At 42.1% G+C, this 16195-nt stretch overlaps 1 protein-coding gene across 2 annotated transcripts in view; it reads right to left on the bottom strand.

The window, feature by feature from the left end:
• Positions 1-6883, bottom strand: part of Pdgfd (platelet derived growth factor D) — a 212383-nt gene extending 205500 nt beyond the window's left edge. The window contains exon 1 of one of the 2 annotated variants that reach the window (XM_040734745.1): positions 6385-6883. In XM_040734745.1, the coding sequence (XP_040590679.1) occupies positions 6385-6508 (124 nt within the window). In that variant the 5' untranslated portion in view covers positions 6509-6883. The remainder of the gene's footprint in view (positions 1-6384) is intronic. The other variant, XM_040734744.1, reaches the window with a different exon arrangement.
• Between the last annotated feature and the right edge of the window lie 9312 nt (positions 6884-16195).

Here is a 16195-nt window from a genome sequence, read left to right as displayed (position 1 = left end):
TTTTAAAGAATACTTATATGAAAAGGCCCTTATGTAATACAGTATGGTATGCTGAAAATGTGCACTATGAAACTTTTTAAAGAAACAAACAACAACAAAAAAACCTAAGTAAGCTGCTTGTGTAGTTTTCACAAAACCTTTCTAAAGCCTTGAAACAGAAGGAGAAAAATCCTGAGGTCTCACTCTTCATATCCCCTCTGTTTAAATCACATGTTAATATTTTGTGTGTAGATATGGAACTCACCTAGGCAAACATGTTAACTAAGGTCAAGTGGTGGTTCTATTATCTACCAAAGCCTTAATGACTTACTTATATACACTCTGACCGTCATTTAAGCTTTTGAGTAAATTTGTTGCCTACTTATTGGCTCACCTGGTTGTTTTTCTCACAACTAAGGGTGCTTAAGCAATATTTCATATGAGGGAAATGTTGTTATGTTGCTCATTAAAAGTTCCAGTGAAACAGAGAACTGTGAGCCTTTTCCTACATGAGGCCAAGAGTTGTCCAACTCCTGTTCAGTCACATACAGTGACTATCTCCATGCTTAACCATGTTGCAACTCATTTACAACTCCAAGAATCTTAATGTACACAAGCTGATGAAATATGACATGTGTATATATAGTTATTAACAAAATATTGTGTGCTTGAAAACTGTCAAGTAGACCTTAAGTGAACTTACCACCAAAAATGTATATGAGGTGAAACATATGCCATTGAGTTTAATTTAGCCACTACACAATAAATACATATTTCAAAACATGCTGCACAGATATGTAATTTGTTAATTAAAAATAAATAGCTGATAAAATAGTTTAGAATTATATAAATTATAACTTTATTCTGGTTGTATTATACTAAAATATACTAAAGCACTTATACAAAATTACACCAAAATAAAAAAAATCAAATCATTTGTAGCACAGCACTACGTTGAGTCCAAAACTGTCTTCACGCGCCCACTCTGCAAGACAGTCAGAACTGAGGTAAATGTCACTCCCCATGGTGAAAGCAAAATCACGTGTCTCCGTTATGATTTGCCTCCTCCAATCTCTCACCTGCCAATATGAAAATCAACAAACCATAGATGCCACAAATCATAAGAAAGAACACACTAAAGATAATATACAGATGTCAGCAGACCATTGTGAAGATGGGAAAGAGAATATATTATGGTATGTATCATCATGTTTGCAGTAAAACAAAACAAAGCATGCTTCATTCTTGTTCTAGAGAAAACCCTCACCAGGACATACTGATTCCTGTTTGTGAACTCTAAGTGTAGGACTTTATTTATGACTTACATTTATTTGGTCCTGAAATACTGCGTAGGGAGACAGAGAGTTTCTTCCTACAGCATCTGTCTTGGATGCTTTTTCTTATTATATGTGATCCCTTTGTGCTTTTGCTGCAACTGTTCTGCCCACAAAAGTTATTGTAAAGGATTTGTGGTGTTGTTGTTGTTTCTGAGACAGGGTTTGGAACTAGCTGTGTAGACCAAGCTGACTTTGAACTCACAGAGATACCAGCCTCTACCTCTGAGCACCACCACCACCTGGTCATGGCATTTGCTACTAAATTGCATTTAATTCTGAAATGCAGATGTCTGAAATAACTTAGTGCTATAAAACCCTATCCAAAATTTTCTGACCTTCCGCATTGCCTTGTGGAGACCTCAGAAAGAGTCAAGGATACATTATTTTCCATGTTGAATGACTGAAAAGCTTATGGAGCTGGGGGACACAGAGAACAGTAGGTGGCTTTGGGCACTAGTATCTGGAGATTTTGAAGTAGGAACGTCACTCATGTCTTCTATAATTATCTTGAAAATGAACTGACACAATGTGTGTAGATGTTATACAGGCAATGGGTTTACAGGAAGTCTGGTCCCACCTTTGGCCTGGCTCGCTCCTTAGGACACACTTCGTCTGTTCTGGGTTCAACACTGAGAAGCTATTATCCTCTCTCAATTAAAATTCCCTTCTCCTCCTTCATTCTTTCCCCTCTCCTTTACCTATTTATATTTATTTATATATTTATTTTTTGAAGAGGTTGCAGTGTCTTATGTAGCCCTGTGTATTCTTGTCCTCCATACTCTACCTCTTTAGTGCTGGCATCACCATATTCGGTTTGACATGGTGGAGGAGGTCGAACCCAGCCCCTCATGCCTTCCAGGTCATCACCCTGCCAACTCAGTTCAGCTTTTGATGGTTTCCAGTCACCTCAGAATTACAGCCAAACTACCTCATATTTCTTCCCAGGTCCTTTACCAGTGGACACATGCATCCTTGCGTTTTTACCTTTATTTTATTTGTATTTTAATTACTTACTTGTTTATTTAGTGTGTACATGCATGCAATTGTATGTGTGTCAGGGGAGAGGACAGTTTTGTGAAGTCTACGCAATCCTTCCACCTTTGCATAGGTTCCAGGGATCCAGCTCATGCAACAAGCACCATTACTCGCTGGGCCATCTTGCCAGCCCTTCATTTTATTATCTTATTAGTGTTGTTTTTAAAATTCTCACCTCTAACCCTTGAGAAGAGCTTTCTTTCCACTCTCTTCCCTCACTGTCCCCGAGTTCTAGCCTCCTCTTCATCTTCTCCTTGACAGAAAGCTTTTCTCAGCCTCTCAAGTCTTTGGGATGTTGTAGAACTGGTCCCCATGAAAGTGCCTGCCACACCACATTGTGAATTCCCCTTCACATTTTAAGTGTAAGATACACTTCTCTCAACTAAAAATCTTGCACTCAAGCACACCATATAAAAAAGATTAACTGGCCCGGGCGTTGGTATTGCATGCCTTTAGTCCCAGCACTCGGGAGGCAGAGGCAAGCAGATCTCTGTGAGTTCGAGCCGAGCCTGGGCTACAGAGTAAGTCCCAGGACAGCCTCCAAAACAACACAGAGAAACCCTGTCTTGAAAAGCAAAAACAAAACAAACAAACAAAAAAGAATAACTGGGTTATATGTGGGCTTATTCTGTTGACCAGGTGATGGAAACCTGGAGGGATTACAGCAGCCTTAATATATGCTCCATGATCCCCAAGGCAAGTCTGGAATCGTGGCTTTGCCAAAATGAACCAGAAAGTGAGGAGGAACTACTCATTTCTATTCTCTGTCAGATCAAAGGTTGGAGGACAGCAGGGACTATGCACGTGTCCTTCCTGTCCTACTAGAGAACTGAACATCAATCAGCACAGGATAGAGCAGATACCAGGAAAGCGAACCAGTCAACAATGAGTTGTTGCTGCACTGAGCTCAGTGAAGGGTTTGTGATGAGAACTGTGGGTGTCACATTGACCTTCAGAAGACACCTGAGCTCAAGAAAAGAATTGCTTCACAAGAGGTTAGTGAATGAGTCCTAGCTTACACCAACTCATTTCTACCCTAAAACTTTCCGGATCCCTGTAAGAGATGAATATTCCGGCGTCCACGAGTTACAAACGTGGTACATGTGGCTCACGAATGTTCCATCTTAATAAAGAGAAGGGTTTCAAAAGGTATTCATACACTGCTCTGAAATGCGAATCATATCGTTTAACAAGGAAAATCCAAGTCTCAGAAGGAACAGCATCTGTATATGACTCATCTCTCAAGGAGGAACACAGAAAACACTCATCCTTCCAGATTTTCAAAATGACAATGACAGGGTTTGGAGACCACAAGTCCTCAGAGTCCTACCTGACAACAGGCTGAGGCTTCTGGCTGGCCAGAAGAGAACAGTGATTCTGTGGAATATGCTCTATGGTTGGCCCTACTGTTCTAAAGCAATCCAGTAGGATTTTATTTTTAGTCATTGAAAGGAAAAAAACTCCTTCAGACAACAATTACTTTCAGTAAGTGCAGTTCACAACCTAGCTCAGGACAACCTTCACTGCACAGCAGGTAGGTACCTCAGGGGCCCTACAATGCACAACAACCAGACACCACCGAAACACTACAATGCATAGCAACCAGGCACCCCAGAATACCCTACAATGCACAAAAACCAGATACCTCAGGACATTCTACAATGCACAGCATCCAGATATATCAGGACACCCTACATTTCACAGCATGTAGGCACCTCAGGACACCCTACAATGCACAGCAACAGATACCCCAGAACATCCTACAATGCACAGCAACCAGACCTCACAGGACACCCTACAATGCACAGCATGCACATTCCCTAGGATATCCTACAATGCACAGCATGCACATTTCCTAGGATATCCTACAATGCACGGCATGCACATTCCCTAGGATATCCTACAATGCACAGCATCACAGCATGCACATTCCCTAGGATATCCTACAATGCACAGCATGCACATTCCCTAGGATATCCTACAATGCACAGCATGCACATTTCCTAGGATATCCTACAATGCACAGCATGCACAGTCCCTAGGATATCTTACAATGCACAGCATGCAGGCACCTCAGGACATCTTACATATCACAGCATGCAGACACCTCATGACACCCTACAGTGCACAGCAGGAAAATACCTGTCCAGCCCTCAAAAACACAACTCTCACTCGAAAGAGATAAGAGAGAATATGTTCTAGAGCCAAATCACCATGGCCCAGGAACAGATGTGTATGTTACCTCAAATTCCTCACTCCAGTGTGGAAGCAGTTTCGTGAAGTTTTCATATTAACAGAACAATGAAGGTCATGAATGAGGACACTTTTAAAACACTTGGTGGAGGCATGAGGCAGGTGGGTGGGGCAAAACAGAGAAACCTCTTCGGTGGGCCCCCAGTGAAGGAGTGCAAGGGGATGACACCTTAGGTGTCTGAAACTTCTAAATGACTTGCCCACTGTTCACAAAGATGTTAGGTCAGGTACAAAGCAAGGCAATGAATGGCCATTAACAGGGTTAACAGGGCTGAACACAGCCTGAGATAGCTGGGCTCTGAACTTTGCAACACTCTAACTTCTCCACAATTAGTACAGTTCTGATCAGTTAATAAGCCTTGTGCAAGGTTGGGCTGGAAGTGGTTTTAGGGTTTTTTGCTTTTGTTTTTTTTCCTTCAGGAACCATTTTCCATATCCATAGTGTGTGTTGTCGTGTTCACTCGTGTGAATTAGGACATACACGCCCCTGCGCTCACGTGGGGGTCAGCAAAGCCCCGTGTGTGGTTCCTACATAGCACAACCCTCGTCCTTGCCTTCCACTTTGAAATAAAGACAGAGCCCGCCCCCATCTACATGAGCCAGCATTGCTCCTTAACACTTCAGACACCTCGAAGGCACTGCCATTAAGTACAGCAATTCCCAGAGTTCTTCCAGTCTGAATATAGGACATATCAAGTAAGTAAGACACTCATAAGAGATGAAGGTGTCTGCTATGAATTTATCAAGATGGTCAATATTGCCAGCTCAAACACTGAGGTCACTAAGAACAGCTTAGTGATGTCCTTGGTGTTTGGAGGCAGGGCGACTGTATGGGAGTATTGGCACTTTAAGCAAGTAAAAGAGAATGAAATTCATGTAGGAAAACAAAAGCAATGAAACTTAGACCATTCTGTGTATCAGAGGCAAGGACTGTACCAGGCTGGGACCACAAGATCCAGATGAGGACCTCAGCCCCAGGAGGAAAACAAACTCTCCTTGGAGTCTCTGGGACCCAGTGACCCATGTGTCTTCTGCAGGACAGGAAAACAAGCAGTCTGCTCAGGACCTAGCCTAGGACAGCCATTTCAGGAGCTTGGAAAGCCTCAGCACAAAGGAAACCAACAATAGAAACCAGGTCCCCTGCGGCACAAGGAAATTCCAGCAGCCCTGCCTCCCAGACTCCTGAGTGTCTGAGCCTCTGAACTCCAAGGGAATGAAAGTCACTTGAGTGACACAAGGGGCAACACTGTCTTCCCTTAAAGATGAATGATGTATAAATTACCAGTTTGCAGCAGAAATAGCCACAATGCTGAAACGTGTCATTCCTCACTAAAATAAGTAAATAAGAATTATGTCATCCAGTAAAGGTCACTGGATTCCACCACCTACCACAATGCCTGCTTTCCTAGTGTCAGATTAGCCTGACCCGAAGTGGAAACAGCAACTCTGGAAGGAGTCACCCACATCCAGGTATCAACTACTCCAGGACGCACACCTACCTACATGACTTCTAAGGTGCAGGGGGAAACCTACTTGGCCATCATACTGCCTCCCACGGCCCTCAAGACACTTCACACTCTTTAGTACAGTTCTGGAAGGAGGGGCTACCTTAGGTGGGGGCGAAGCAGGAGAATCCATCGCCCAAACAATGCCTTCAGTCTGAGTTCGTTTGAAAAATTAAAAAAGCTAAGGGTCTGGGGGCAGAGTGCATGGCCCAAAGAACCCGACAACAGCAAAAGTGACCTTGTCAACGAAGAACACAAATCAATGAGTCTCTTACCGTCTCTCCTGAGGTTGGCATTGCGCAAAGCTTTGATGGATGCGCTCTGCGGAGTCGCAAAAGTGTCCCGATAGCTGCAAAAGTTCGCGCACACAAGAATGGAGATGAAGATGACTCGGTGCATTTGGGACCAGCGACCCAGGGACAGCGTCGCTCCAGAATAAATATACAAATAAATGAAGCCCACCGGGTTGGGCCGGTGGACCTCTGCTGCTCCGCCCCGCTCCTTCTCCTCCAGAGCTGCCTGGGCCGCCCAGCTACTCGCCCAGCTCTTCCCAAACTTCCTGCATGCTGAACTTTCCAAGCGCGTGTGGGTGCCGCACTTCCTTGTGGCGCTAACTAGATCAATGGGGACGGGACAAACAACAGGTTGACGTGGGTTCGCCCCCCTCCGGTGGCCGGAGGCTGCAGCACAGGCTGCAGGGGGCGGGCGGCACTGAGTCTGGGCCTCGCAGAGCTCGGAGGCTGTGGAGTTTCTCTGCAGTGGAGCTGGGAGCAGGGATCCCAGAACCCTGGCTGGAAGTCCCGACTAAATCAGCTCTGCCAGTGAGCATGCCCAGTTTGAAGGTCGGCCAAACCTTTCTCATCTCCCAGGGTTTTATAGGAGGTCAGGAGGAGTGGGGAGAGGATAGAATTTCTCTAGAGGTGAGTGCTAAGTCCTCTTACCAGCCAGTGAAGGTGCTGGCCTTAGTGACAGTGGGGTCTCAGGGGTGGAGTGGAAGCGTTAATTGTACTAGAATCCAAATCAGTCTACTTTGTGCAGACTTCACGCCTCTCAGAGGGAGATGCAGTCACAAAGAAGTCCATGCTGGGGGCTTGCCTTGAGGGCCCAGTCAGGAGACCTGAGCTGATTCACTGGTGATAACAATGATAAACAAGGCCAGCCAGCTTTCCTAGGCACACTGATCTATGCTACCTAACGTCTGTGCAGTAACCAACATCTCCTTGTGAAATGAAACAGCAAGATTCAGGGCAAGAAGCAGGAGTGTTTGCACACCTTGAGGCAGAAGGGGCTGCAGGCAATTGGAGGCCAGCCGGCTCTGCATAACACTTTTCTGAGTCAACTAGAGCGACATGGTATGACTTCTTTCAAACAACAACAGAAAATGAATGAATGTATCAATAACTTAGTCAGGTGTACTGGTGCACGCCTGTGGCCTCAGTGAGTGGGCAAGAGGATCAGGAGTTCGAGGCCGTCCTAAGCTGTACAGTAGACTCCATTCTAAGGCTAACCTGGGCTATATGGAGACCCTATCTAACATAAAACAAAGCAAAAACCTGAGAAGGTCGCTTGCTTCTAGATTGAAAATATGTACATATGATACAGGGAATGAATGAATTATTTGGGCAAAGGTCAAGAACCAGCAGAACTAAGGAAAACAAGGAAGTACCAGGCCTCTCCCCCAACCTCTTTTCTCTTTACATTTGAAATGCAAGTGGCAGTTCTTAGCTTGTGTGGCTGTGTCAAGGATTAGATTGAATAATTTTAGACTATGATAATTGTTTGTAGCTAAATCCAAACACATGTTTCTCAACTGTTTGCTGATGACATCTATGAACTAGAAGTCCCAAGCTCTTTTAGGTGAAGTCTAAGGTATAGGACACACATCATGTCTGCTCACTAGTCATGCTGAGAGGGAGAACATTTACGAAAATGAAGACTTTACAAGTTACTCTACCATCTGATACTCAAGAAGTTATGATGTGGGTCACTTGATTTCAATACCAACACTGTTTTTCTTAAGTCAGTAAAACAGAACACAGTAGCTAAGAAAGTTTACTATCGAGCTCATCGAAGACACTCTTGCTTCATGGATATCATCATTTTAGGGCCACAGGCATGGCAATGTACCCATTATTTCTTGGACTACAATCAAAAAGTTAGAAAACCTTTGAGGGAGAAAAATTCTGATTTTTGTTTCAAAATATAATCTGCCCAAAAAGTAGGTTTGTAGGAGATGGTTCCATCAACAAAGTACATGGAGACCTGGGCTCGGGCCCGAGCATTTATGCAAAAGCCTAGGACTGTGGCGCACATTTGAAACCCCAGGGCTGTGGAAAGCAGAGACCAACAGGCCCTTGGGGTTTAAGTGGCTAGCTCATCTAGCCTAAAGGGCAAGCTCGTGATTCAGCCAGAGACACTGTCTCAGAACCCAAGGAGTAACACACACACACACACACACACACACACACTTAAAAATAAGCATAGGTTTGCATTTTCTCATCTATTTATTTGACAAGCAGTAGATTTTCTTTTGCTGCATTCTCTGTTCTAATATCTTGAAGGTGAGATATCAGTGAATGGAGACATAGCTCTTAATACTTTGTGACATACAGTCGAGTGAAGCAGAGAGACCACAGCAAACGGATATATACGTCTGCACTGATAAGAGAAGAGGGGCCGGAGACAGATGAGCAGGCCTCGGGGAGCTAGCCAGCCCATTTCCCAGACAGAGCTGGAAATGCTTGTTTAATTTCATACTTAGGTTCAACCATGAGCATGTAGGAAAAATAAGAAAATGGGCAGTGAACAATTATTATTATAAGTATCAAATGGTCAGATTATCTATCTCCATTTCATATAAAACATTAAATTGAAAGTATTTATTTAAAGGAGTTTTCTCTGAGATTCTGATGCTGGACCCAGTTAATACCTGGTGAATACATGGCAGCAAGTGCCAGGGCTGAGGATGCTCAAAGTAGTGAGTGTCTAAATGCAAGGATGAGGCGCAAAACCAGGCGCGTGAGTCAAAGTCATTGTTTTCAATCCTGTCTCAGTATTATTTAATAACTAACTTTTCCAGACTAGGCCAGTTATGGCTACTAAGGTATTACTGTGCACAGCATAAATTTTAATAAAAATACTTTGAGAGTGGGAAAGTTCTGACACAAAGGGGGAAGATTATTTCAATTTCTTCTTTATATGTGTCTCAAGCTAGCTCAACAAAACACTGCATTAGTCATTGCTTTTAAATGCTTGTGAACCAGTGAGAAGAATGAGCCAACACAATGAAATCAAGTTTATAAATATTATTATTATGATTAACTACTTAAATCAGCTCATCTATATTTAGTCTCTGCCCAGTGAAATTAAATTCATATAACTAAAGGATGCATGTATTGTTAAGAAAGTAAAAGAAATAATAACCTCTTACAATAGGTCTGGCCACAACGGTGTTTATCCCAAACAAATATTGTATTAGGAAGGGCCTGAAATATGATTAAGTTAGGACGAAAAACTATTTTTATCATGTGCCCTTTTCCTCTATAATAGGAACCAAGAATGCTGTTTTCCGTTTCATTTTCAAACATTCTTGGCTTCTTTTGTTGCTTGTAGCAGTCTCGGTGGAAAAGGAACGAAATGTGGTCTGGCCTTTGAAAGACTTCTCAACTTGGCAAGTGGGTCACCCCATTCCTTTTTATTAAACTGAACTTGTGCCAGTCTTTAAATTGTAACGCATGCGGAACCATTCTCGTGACAATAGTTGCCATTTTTAGGATGACTGCTTCCTTCAAAGAGAATCTCCTGTGTGGTTCACCTTTCGCTCAGTAGGTCTCATAAAAACCCAGGTCCAGGACATTGCCTCCTGATTTCTACTCTGTCCTTCCTATGACACCCCCATGAAGAGTGCCTTCAGGGCTCTACACATTTTGTTTTCTTTTTAAAAACATGCCCTCCCAGATTTCAGTGTGTGATACATGTGAAGTCTCATTCAAACTCCCATGTATTTGAAACATTTTTGTTACAAAGTCTGGTTGTAGTCTGTCTTAGCTTCATTTCTGATAGTATGAAAAAATATTCAGGCCAACAACAAGGAATAAAGGGTTTATTTTACCTCATAATGACCCATCACAATTCATCACTTCAGGGACACCACAACAGGACATCAAGCAGCTAGTCACATCATGTGCTCAATCAAGAGTGGGGTAAGGGTGGGATGAGTTGGGTTGGGGGAAGTAAGGGGAGAGGGTTTCAGCGCCCTCAGGCTGCCTGTCTGCTTGCTTCCTGGTTTACTTAGTACTAAGCTAGCTTTACTCTTAGTTCAGAGTCTCCTGGCCAGGGAGTGGTGCCAGTCACGATGGGCTGCAGGACCAAGAAAATGCCCAAGGACATGCCCAGAGATCAATCTAATATGTGCAATTCCTCCATGTGATTCTAGATTGTATCAAAATGACTGTTAAAACTAACAGCACACATACTAACATGAATGAAAGATTTCTACACTATAATCAACATGGTTTTAAAATTTTAATTATCAATATAAACTAAAGTGTCAGCTCAAATATGTATTTTACATGGATTTTTTTAAATTTGGTTTTTACGAGACAGGGTTTCTCTGTATTGTTTTGGAGGCTGTCGGTCCAGCCTGACCTCGAACTCACAGAGATCAGCCTGCCTCTGCCTCCCGAGTGCTGGGATTAAAGGCATGCGCCACCACCGCCCGGCTTTACACAGAATTTTTATAGTTATCTTTACTTTCAAAATGTGTCCCCCATTAAAGAAACCAATTATTAAAATGTGTAGAATGTATCAATATTTCCAAAATGAAGTATTAAGTTTTTTGTCTGATTAGGAAATAGCCAATCACTTTTGAGTCATCTCATTATTTTCTCTGAAAGATAAAGAATAAAGTAACCTTTGAGTAAAACTTGTCCATATTGTCTCTGACTACTCTGCTATATGCATTATAATAATTTCTTTATTACCATATTATTAAAAGTGAAATAAATTGAATAAAATACTTTAACCACCTATTCTTAAAAACATTATGTTCTCCATGTAAACCCTTCTATGGTCTGCTATAGACATTTGCACATACTTGGTAGACATATAGATACTCGTGTACCAACACAAATACAATATAAATAAATATTTTTAAGTTGCCTGGTAGTTGACAGTGATGTAGAAAGAGCAGCAGACCCAGGCTGTGGTAGCACACGTCTACAATCCCAGCACTAGGGAGGCAGAGGCAGGCAGATCTCTGTGAGTTCCAGGCCAGACTGGTCTACAAAACGAGTTTTAGAATAGGCTCCAGAGCTACAGAGAAACCCTATCTCGAAATAGCCCCCCCAAAAAAAAGGAAGGAAGGAAGGAAGGAAGGAAGGAAGGAAGGGCAGTAGAATTCCTGCTTTGTGAACTCAGATGTGGACCTTTTAATATCTCTATGTCCTGATGGTAGAAAGCCACTGTATGTCAGTGCGGTAAGAAGCTAGGTGTTTCCAATTCATTTTGCATGGGAATATTGGCATTGTAGATACAAACATACATTTTGTGTAGAAGCCTATAAATAAACACCAAACACATTTAGGAAGTTCTAAAGTGGACACATTTGAACAGTAAGTTCCAGATGCTTGCATTTCCACTACTGCCTTGGTGTCTTGACAGGTCAGTGAGCCTAGCCTCCAGCCTGTTTGGTCGTCATTGTTTCTCACTGTGCTGCCCATCAGCCTTGGCGAACGAGCCACTGAGCTACGAGTTCATCACATCGATGAGTTCCAATGTCAATATTTTCATCTTCACCTTCTTGTGCTTTTCAGTTTCCCTGCAACCATTCTTGAGCTGCAGTATCGAAATTTATCATCACAAAGATGGATAAGCTGCATATTCTGCAAGATTTCTTCCTTAATTGATGTGGGATGTCTGCCAGGCCCCTTCAGACTGATGCACTTTTACCCTTATAAGATTGGCATACATCCAGTTACTTTTATATTTTTATTTCTGTCTTGCCTTGTATTTTTTTAGCAAGAAATCGATAATCAAGTCATTAAATGTTCCTTTCTTTAAGGGAGGACTTTAATTCAGTAATGAAAATATTTTTCTTATGTTTATGTCCCTTGCTATTTACATGTTTATTTTCTTTTTTGGCTGAACTGGGATTAAATCTATTAGTATGATGATATTAAATGTTCCATGGCTATTAACCCTTATTAAATACCAATTCTTTTTTTGCTCTGTAATTAATTATTCTATCTTTTGTCTCCTAAAATCTTGATTATACGTCTTTGTACAGTCTTTTAAAGATTTATTAATTTTCTCACTATTATCCATTACTTATTAATTTAACTTATTTATTTAATTAATTATTTATTGGTTTATTCAATGTATATGTGTATGCCTGAGTGTTTATATGTGTACCACATGTGTGTATGAACCCAAGGAGTCAAGAAGAGTGTGTCAGATTGCCTGGAACTGGAGTTATAGGCAGCTGTGAACTGTTTCACCTGCATGCTGGGAATCAAAGCCAGGTCCTGTGGAAGAGCAGTACACAGTTTTAATGGCTGGGCCATCTCTTCAATCTTTGTAAGGAAGAATAGCTGCATTGTGGAAGAGAAGGAGGGAGTATTGACATAGCGCATGATCGTGTGCTTTCTGATTCAGCAAAAGTGACTTTCAAGGCCGTAAAGAGTCACCTCCATCATTTTGAACCATTTACAAGGCTAGATGTCAGAAAATAAGCTTGAAAAAAATGAGTAAGCAAGTTGACTTTATTCAGAATAATCAATGACACTCTATCAGTAACAGACTGGCTGAAGTGAGAAACAATGGGAGTGGTACCAAAAATTAAGCTTGTGGAAATGATGAGAAATAAGCCACTTCTTTGAAGTAATAAAGGTAAAATTTTCAGTTTCTTCAAAGATAGCTCCTTAGATGGCTCATGCGTACAGTCGGCCTGGATACAGCCTTGAAAGAAGCATGTGCAGAAACTGAGTCCCGTACTGGTAAGACCTCAGGGAAGCTTCTGTGTGTAGACACTCCAACAGGATCATGACAGGCTTGAGTGAGTGACAAGGGAAGGAAATTTGGATGGTGTTGGCAGGTGTTGGAAAACATTAAAATAATGGAAATGTGAAGATCTGAGCCTGTACTATGAGGAAGCACAGAGAGCCCAACTGTTCGCCTTGTATGCCACATGTGTGCGGATGCACATGGAGGCCACAAGCACATGTCAGACATGCTGGAATTACAGGCCTCTGTGAATCACTGGATACGGGTGGTTTGGCAGCAGAACCCAGGTCTCCTGCAAGAGCAGCAGGTGCTCTTAACCACCTAACAATTTCTCCAATCCCAATCCTTCTGCTCTGGAATAAGTGAGACAGAAAAATTAGACAAGAGCAGGAGATTGATGTACACCTTTGATTACAAACCGGGATAGCTAAGAGCCTGATGATGACCTTCAAGGTTAGTCCTACAGATGTGTGCAGAAGACACTGCCTGGTGTGCGGGGTGTTGCAAACACTTGATTAAAGTGTTAGCTTGACATGGCATGACCCAGAATTAAGGTCTCTAGAAACTCACTTAAATTCCAGTGGATGTGGTGACCTGACTCTATCCAGCATGGGAAAACCAGAGAAAAGGGATCACCAGAATGAGCTGGCAGAGGGTTCTGAGTTTGCCTGAGAGCTCCCACACCAAGGAATACGATGGAAGAGCTTTCATGACATCAACCTTGGGCTTTGACATAAACATGCACACATGCATGAGATACACACACACACACACACACACACACACACACACACACACACACACACACATCTATCTGCAATCTCTTACATGCCAGCATCCAGTTTTGCCAGTACCATTTGCTGAAGATTCTTTCTGTTTTCCATTCTATAATTTTAGCTTCTTTGTCAAAAGTCAGGTGTTTGTAGGAGTGTGTGTTAATACCAGAGTGTTCAGTTAGATTTCATTGGTCTACCTGTCTATGATTGTGCCAATACCAAGCTGTTTTCAGGACTATAGCTCTATACTAGAGCTTGAAATCAGTGATGGCGATGCCTCCAGAAGTTCCTTTATTGTACAGAGTTTCTCGGGCTATCCTGGGTCTTTTCTTTTTTCCCATAAAGTTGATTATTGGTCTTTCAAGGTCTGTGAAGAATTGTGCTGGTATTTCGATGGGAATTGCATTGAATCTGAAGATTGCTTTTGGTAAGATTGCCATTTTTACTATGTTGATCCTACCTATCCAAGAGCATGGAAGATCTTTCCATTTTCTGGTATCCTCTTTAATTTTTTTCTTTGAAGACTCAAAGATCTTGCTATACAGGTCTTTCACTTGTTTGGTTAATATTATCTCAAGATATTTTGTTGTTTGTGGCTACTGTAAAAGATGATGTTTCTCTGATTTCTTTCTCAGTCCATTTATCGTCTATATATAGTAGGGCTACTGATTTTTTTTCCTTTTTTCTTTTTTTCTCGAGGCAGGGTTCCTCTGTGGTTTTGGAGGATGTCCTGGAACTAACTCTTATAGACCAGGCTGGCCTCGAACTCACAGAGATCCACCTGCTTCTGCCTCCGAGTGCTGGGATTTCTTTGAGTTAAATCTTGTATTCTGCTACTTTGCTGAAGGTGTTTATCAGCTGTAGGAGTTCCTGTGTAGAGTTTTTCAGGTCACTTATGTAAATTGTCATATCATCTTCAAATAGTAGATGTTTGACTTTTTCTTTTCCAATTTTTATCCCCTTGATCTCCTTTTGTTGTCTTATTGCTCTAGCAAGAACATTAAGTACAATATTGAAAAGGTATGGAGAGAGTGGACAACCTTGTCTTGTTCCAGATTTTAGAGGAATTGTGTTGAGTTTCTCTCCATTTAGTTTGATGTTGGCTGTTGGTTTACTGTAGATTGCTTTTTTTTTTTTAATGTCTAGGTATGCTATGTTATCCCTGATCTCTCCATGGCCTTTATCATGAAAGGTTGTTGGATTTTGTCAAAGGCTTTTTCAGCATCTAGTGAGATGATCATGTGGTTTTTCTTTTGTAGTTTGTTTATATAGTGGATTACATTGATGGATTTTTTTGTGTTGAACCATCCCTGCTTCCCTGGAATGAAGCCTACTTGATCATAGTGGATGATTTCTCTGATGAGTTGTTGGATTTGATCTGCCAATATTTTGTTGAGTATTTTTGCATCAATGTTCATGAGGGAAATTGGTCTGTAGTTGTCTTTCTTAGTTGTGTTTTTGTGTGGCTTGGGTACACAAGGTAATTTTAGCATGGTCAAAAGAGTTTGGCAATGACCCTTCTGCTTCTATTGTGTGGAATGGTTTGAGGAGTACTGGTATTATCTCTTCTTTGAATTTCTGGTAGAATTCTGCACAAGATAGCCTGAGAAAATTGGGAGCATGGGGGGAGGAGAGAGGGAGATAGGAGAAAGGGGAGGGGAAAGGAGGACATGAGGGAACAGGAAGGTTGAGTCGGGAGAAGAATAAATGAGCACAAGATAAGAAATACCATAATAGAGTGAGCCATTGTAGGTTTAAAGAGAAATCTGGCATTAAGGAAATGTCCAGAGAGTTACAAGGATGACACCAACTAACAATTTAAGCAATAGTGGAGAGGCTACCTTAAATGCCTTTCCCCAATAATGAGATTGATGACTACCTTATATGCCATCCTAGAGCCTTCATCCAGTAGCTGATAAAAATAGAAGCAGACACCCAAAGCTAAACACTGAACTGAACTCCTGGAATCCAGTTTCAGAGAGAGAGGAGTGATGAGCAAAGGGGTCAAGACCTGGCTGGTGAAACCCACAGAAAGAGCTGACCTAAACAAGAGGGAGCTCATGGACACCAGACTGACAGCTGGAAAACCAGCATAGGACTGACCCACACCCCCTGAACGTGGGTGTTAGTGAGGAGGCCTCAGCAATCGATGGGGCCTCTGGTAGTGAATCAGTATTTATCCCTAGGAAAGGAATGGACTTTGGGAGCCCACTCCACATAGAGGGATACTCTCTCAGCCTAGACACAAGGGGGAGGGCCTAAGCCCTGATCCAAATGATATGACACACTTTGAAGATCTCCCATGGAA

This window comes from Mesocricetus auratus, unplaced genomic scaffold (genome assembly GCF_017639785.1).
Source record: "Mesocricetus auratus isolate SY011 unplaced genomic scaffold, BCM_Maur_2.0 Super-Scaffold_100040, whole genome shotgun sequence".
NCBI classification, from domain to species: Eukaryota; Metazoa; Chordata; class Mammalia; order Rodentia; family Cricetidae; genus Mesocricetus; species Mesocricetus auratus.
Note: the sequence above shows the minus strand (reverse complement) of the source record. Positions and strands in the feature narration are given on the sequence as shown.